A 5,639-nucleotide genomic window follows, 5' to 3' on the forward strand; every position below is an offset into this window, starting at 1 on the left:
GAGGAAGTGATGACCTCCGTGGGTTTATGTAATACGTGATTCATATTAGTGCATTAGCTGCAACACTTGTTGAAATCATTTCGGCCAGTTTGTGCAACATTAAGATAAACTTTGGGGAATCTTGCGTTGCTTGTTTGGAGATTGAGGCTGACTGTTCACAAAAATTGCACAACTCCTCATAAAAACCTGGTTTATCCTGCAATTAGCCTATCTTATAATAGGTCTGTGAAAGCAGGGTCCCGTTAATTGGTTTTGATCTGGTCTGGTGTTATAGCACTTTTCCTTATGGCCTGTAATTACACTGATAAAAAGAGCAACACCGGAGGAATCCTGATGCGTCATCTTTGGCAATATACCTTGGTCGTCTGTTTGACAGGTCATAAAACCGCAACGACTGTCCGTTTAAACATTAACCAACTGGGACGAGAGTCAAGTTGACTGCTGACTGCTGATCTTAGCTAAACCAAAAAAATCCCTCCACCGTTTTACACTCTTGGGGACGTCCAGGTTTGAGCATGAGCACCTTCGGAGAGATCCTGAAGGAGATCGGGGAGTTTGGTTTGTTTCAGAAACGCCTGGTGGCTGCGTTATGCATCCCCAGCATATTTGTGGCGTTCGACGTGATTGGTCAGGTGTTCACGGGCATGAACTTCCCTCATCACTGCAACACTGACTGGATCTTGGTGGCTGGACCCAACCTGACATATGAGAGGCAAAGAAATCTCACCATCCCCGTGGATAAGGATGGAAGGTTTGAAAGCTGCAAAATGTTCACCCCTGTGCACTGGGACTTGGAGACCATTGAAAAGTACGGGATTAATACTACGACGGGATGTCAAAGTGGATCAGATTTTGAAGCACCCAAGGGTTCTGCCAGCATTGTGACACAGGTAAAAAAAAAAAAAAAACTTTTTTGCTTTTACAAGAACAGCAAAATATAAAGGAAATCTGGTAGTATGAGTTATATTAAGAATGAAGACGTGTTTTAAAGTGCTGATGCTTCATTTTAGACCACAAGAACGTGCATTTGTGTGGCTGTTGTGTATGAATTGCTGACTCTGGTTTTCACTCTCTCCTGAGGCACCATCTGATAACATTTACTATATTATCTTTATTACATCATAATCCCGTGTGGTGTGTTTTTTTTTTTTAGTTTGACTAAAATCACATTTATCTGTTTAGATTTATCTCAACAATCGCTGTGATTCTGACCTATGTAGGATTCTGAGGGTAATTAAATTAAAAAAAAAAAAAAAAAAATTATTTCTTCCTACATCCTGTTGTCAGTTTGACTTGGTGTGTGACCGGAGCAGTTTGATCGAGGCATCACAGTCCATCTACATGGCCGGTCTTCTGGTCGGAGCGTTGGTTCTGGGGCAGATGGCTGACAGGTATTGATGGTGGTGGATGAAGTGTTGAATATATATTAGTCCTGTGGCCAAAGCGTGAAGGTAAAAGAACTGGTTTGGCCCCATTCCCAACATCATTAGATTATTAATGCTAAAGCCTCTCTGTGTGTCGGCATGTTACTGCTGTAGCTGTTGCATTTGGTGTTTAATTTGAACCGCAACACAAAGCCAAACTACAAAGTCTAGAGAGGAAGAAGGCCAGTTCTGAAGCTGTTAGCGCATCTGAAATTTATGCCACGCTCAGCTTTCTGCGAAATGTCAGAGGCCCGGACAGGTTTAATCTTTAACGTTGTGTTGTAGTTTAAAAGCTTGTTATATTATCCATTCTGTGGTTTATTCATCTTAAGTGGCGTCAAATTAAAGGTTGTGAAGTAATCTAAGAAATTTAAAGTAGCATTAAATGAAAATGTTCAAGTACTTAAATACAATATTTGAGTAATTGGTTCTAATGCAAAGGAGCATTATGAGTAAATGTAAATGAGACATTCATTTCAGAGATGTACAATTAATGGGTTGAATCAATATAATCGAAAAGCTGCTTATAGCCTTATGTTTCAGCAATGTGACGCTTAAAAGGGAATGGAAGGAGGGTTGTTTACAAGTTTAGAGTAAAACTAAATAGAAATGATTGCATAAAAAAGCTGTGAGGAGTGTAACGGCTCTGCTGCTCCTTCTCTCCGCAGGTTCGGCCGACGCTTCGTGGTCCTGCTCTCCCACCTCCTCCTCCTGCTGTTTGGTGTGGGTGCAGCTTTCTCGCCCAACATCTACGTTTATGTGGTTCTCAGATTTTTAAGTGGCATCTCGGTTTCGGGCATCGTTGCCAATGCGTTTGTGATAGGTGGGTGCAAATGCTCAGAGCTGAAATCTGTGTCGGCATCGGTGTCATTTCTGGTCCCGCCAGTGGTGGGCGCCAAACTGAAATATATGATGGTGATAAGACGATGATAGAGGACATATTAGGTTCATTTCAGAAAAATCTAGCAAAGCAAAAAGAGTTATTTGTAAAATTTACATACACATATTTAATGTGATTTGAGTGTTGCATGTATTGCAGTGAAGCATAAATAACATGCATGCAAAACCAAAATTGCCGCTTTTCCCTTCTGTCTTATTGCTTTGAAGGTGGAGAATGGAGCGATTCTTCCAAGTTTGCACTCTGCACCATTATCAGCCACTCCTTCTTCCCTCTTGGACTGATGATGCTGTCTGGCATTGCCTACCTGATCCGTAACTGGAGAATCCTGCAGCTGGTGCTCTTCAGCCCTCTTGTCCTCGTCCTGGGAATCTTCTACTGGTCAGCAGTCCGCTCTGGCCGCGTGACATTTTCATTTGCGTCGCCGTGGGCCGCAGAAACGGTTGTGACTCTGGGTGTATGTGTGAACTAGGATTCTTCCAGAGTCCGCGCGCTGGCTCATCACCCAGGGCAGGAAAGAGGAGGCCATAAAGGAGATCCTGAGGGCGGCCAAAGTGAACAAGAGGAAGGTCCCAGAAGAGCTGCTGGACAAGGTGTTTTAGAGAGGAGTCAAACTTTGGCTGCGATCAAAATCAAACAAAAGGAAGGCATGAAATACTGTAAATACGCTCTAACTTTTCAGCTGGAGGCCGAGCGTACGACTAAAAGGGGGAGCATGCTTGACCTCTTCAGGATACAGTATTTGAGAAAACGTGCCCTCATAATGAGCTACGTCTGGTGAGTGTTGTTATATATGTGAAAAGGTACACCCTGTACGTCGTCTTTTGGTTTCACTGGACGATTTCTCTTACAGGTTTGCAACGAGTCTGATGTACTACGGACTGAGCCTGAATGTTGGCAACTTTGGGCTGGATATCTACCTAACGCAGTTCATCTTTGGCATAGTGGAGCTGCCTGCACGACTGGGCTGTTTGCCTCTCTTAGAACGCTTCGGAAGGAGAATTATTCAAGCAGCGGTGCTGTTCCTTGGAGGCGTAGCTTGCCTTGGAATCCTTGCTATACCGACGGGTAACTAACCCGTAGTTTGTAACGCACATTTCAAGTCTTCATATTCTTGAATCTTCTTTTGTTTGTCTGTCAGATCTGCCCATACTGGTGACGGTCATAGCTGTACTTGGGAAATTTGCCGCCACCGCCAGTTTTTCCACAGTCTATGTTTACACTGCAGAATTATATCCCACCATTTTAAGGTAAGACAGGATAGGCCTCCATTTATTAAGTGACGACACACCAAACCATCTTAGAAGAAGCCCAAGAAGCCAACACACTGCAAAGACTACAACCAATGACCAGCTAGCAAAGTGTTTCTCAACCTTTTTGAGGTCCTGGATGCCCTGCATATTTTTAACCTACCTTGAGGACCCCCACGATAATAATATTTTTATTATTATTATTTGTGTTTTCCCTCCTCGTTAACGCTCGGCGCTCAGGTTCAAACTGAAAAGGCTGAATAGATGCTATTTTTCTCGCTGTAGAGTCACAACTGTGGCACCAGTGAATTGACCAAACTGAGCAGAGGGACCATTTGACGCCATTACCCAGACTGCATTGCGACGTAAACAACAGCGGCAACCTACTATTATAAATTATATTTTCAAATTTTAGACAAACGAAGACATCAAGGATATTTTCTGACTTTAACCTGAACACGCAATTTAACACGTTCCTGCAGATGTTTCTCAATAAGAGCATTATTAAGGAATTCATGGCGTATGCCCACTGAAAACAGCAGGGGCCTCACAACGGATGCAGATCGTATTGAGTTTGTATTAACAGCGTCGTGCTGTTAATGCAACTGGGAGCGAGATCTCCCATCTGCAGCTCGTTAAAAACTGCAAAACCTTTAATAAATTCCAAGGAACAAGACCCTGTCCCTCTCATTCTCGCTTCTCTGCACTGGCTACCTGTTAATTATAGATATGGTTTTTATCTAATTACATGGTATCGTCTCTTCCTAAGTGATAGATTTACTGACACTCTTTGAGCCTAGCTTCTGTCTGTGGTCCTCCACAGACTTAATTTCCCATGGGATCAATTAAGTGTGTATCGATTTATTTATCTATCTCCACACTGTAAGAACTTAGATCAGCAAACTTCATAGTGCCTTCTTTTAAATCTCATAATGCGCCTTTAAAAATAGATGAGATCATCTGCCAGTTCTCTTGTTTTTTAAAATGTATTTTATATTATTTGGTATTTAAGCTACTTTTATTATATCTTAATCACTTTGTAATGTCTGTACCGGTAGGCAGAACGGTGTAGGCCTGAACTCCATGTGTGCACGTGTGGCGGGCATCCTCGCTCCGCTCATCAGGCTCCTGGACGTCTACCATTACACCATCCCCATGGTGATATATGGCACTGTCCCCATATTTGCTGGGGGTCTCTGTTTGCTTCTGCCCGAAACCCGCAACGTTGAACTTCAGGACCTTGCTGAAATTACGTGAGCACAGCAGAGAGCTTATTTCACTAGAGATCAAAAGGAACTCCGAATAATGATCGTCTTGTTTTTCATATCAGGCCCAAGGACGGGACGGCTGAGGATGGGTCCGAAACTCGACAGCTGGATGACTGTTTGGAGAAGGGCACAAAAATGTAAATGATATGGTCACTTTTCAGTTTTTAATGCTGTGTGTCTTCTAATACAGCTGTAACATCTGTGTGTTCGAATGTAGCAAAGCTAAAGTGCAAATTAAAAGACGTTTAAGATGTGTTTGAGAAATTTCAGTATTGTTTGATAGCTGGGGTTTGTGTATATAAATTAAAAGTCTTATATGTACTGTATATTTGCTTATCATTCGTTTGCTCAGGTCATTTAATTCTCAGACAACAGTATGTGTGCTGTTCTTTTCCCATGGATCAACTATGATCCATACTGTATGTAATACCGCATGTATATTATTATATTGTATTATATCATTATTATTATTATTGTTATATTTGTTTATTTGATTGGGATCTTTTTACTTATGATTCAGTTTAATGTGAAAACTACAACAGTAATGTTTTCTAATTAATAAACTAGCCAAAACTACCCTCTTCCCCACATTACTGTGAATTGATCAAGTCTCACACACACACACAGATCTACATGCGCCCGATCTAAGACCGAGTAACAGAATTACGTGTAAATGTACTGCACATGACTTTCGGTATATTTTCGGCACATATCAAAAACTTCTCCCAAAAAATACACTATGGAAACACGGAATAAATACAGACAAGAAATGGCTGTTACCGTGGATGGTGCATGCAGA

The 5,639-nt window shown here is 41.8% G+C and overlaps 1 protein-coding gene across 1 annotated transcript; it reads left to right on the forward strand.

Moving 5' to 3' along the window:
- The first annotated feature begins 303 nt into the window (after positions 1-303).
- On the forward strand, positions 304-5,428 carry LOC124995739 (solute carrier family 22 member 13-like). Its single transcript, XM_047568384.1, has 10 exons — positions 304-890; positions 1,288-1,391; positions 2,093-2,247; positions 2,532-2,703; positions 2,795-2,915; positions 3,005-3,099; positions 3,176-3,390; positions 3,464-3,572; positions 4,631-4,825; positions 4,903-5,428. The coding sequence occupies exons 1-10, from the start codon at positions 516-518 to the stop codon at positions 4,979-4,981; spliced, it is 1,620 nt and encodes a 539-aa protein (XP_047424340.1). The 5' UTR covers positions 304-515; the 3' UTR covers positions 4,982-5,428.
- Positions 5,429-5,639: the final 211 nt, after the last annotated feature.

This window comes from Mugil cephalus, chromosome 18 (assembly GCF_022458985.1).
Source record: "Mugil cephalus isolate CIBA_MC_2020 chromosome 18, CIBA_Mcephalus_1.1, whole genome shotgun sequence".
Lineage (NCBI taxonomy): Eukaryota > Metazoa > Chordata > Actinopteri > Mugiliformes > Mugilidae > Mugil > Mugil cephalus.

Coding starts and splice junctions, on each gene's coding strand:
- LOC124995739 (XM_047568384.1), top strand. CDS start 516: ATGAGCACCTTCGGAGAGATCCTGAAGGAGATCGGGGAGTTTGGTTTG. Junction 1,392..2,092: donor CTGGGGCAGATGGCTGACAG/GTATTGATGGTG, acceptor TTCTCTCCGCAG/GTTCGGCCGACGCTTCGTGG. Junction 2,704..2,794: donor GTCCTGGGAATCTTCTACTG/GTCAGCAGTCCG, acceptor TGTGTGAACTAG/GATTCTTCCAGAGTCCGCGC.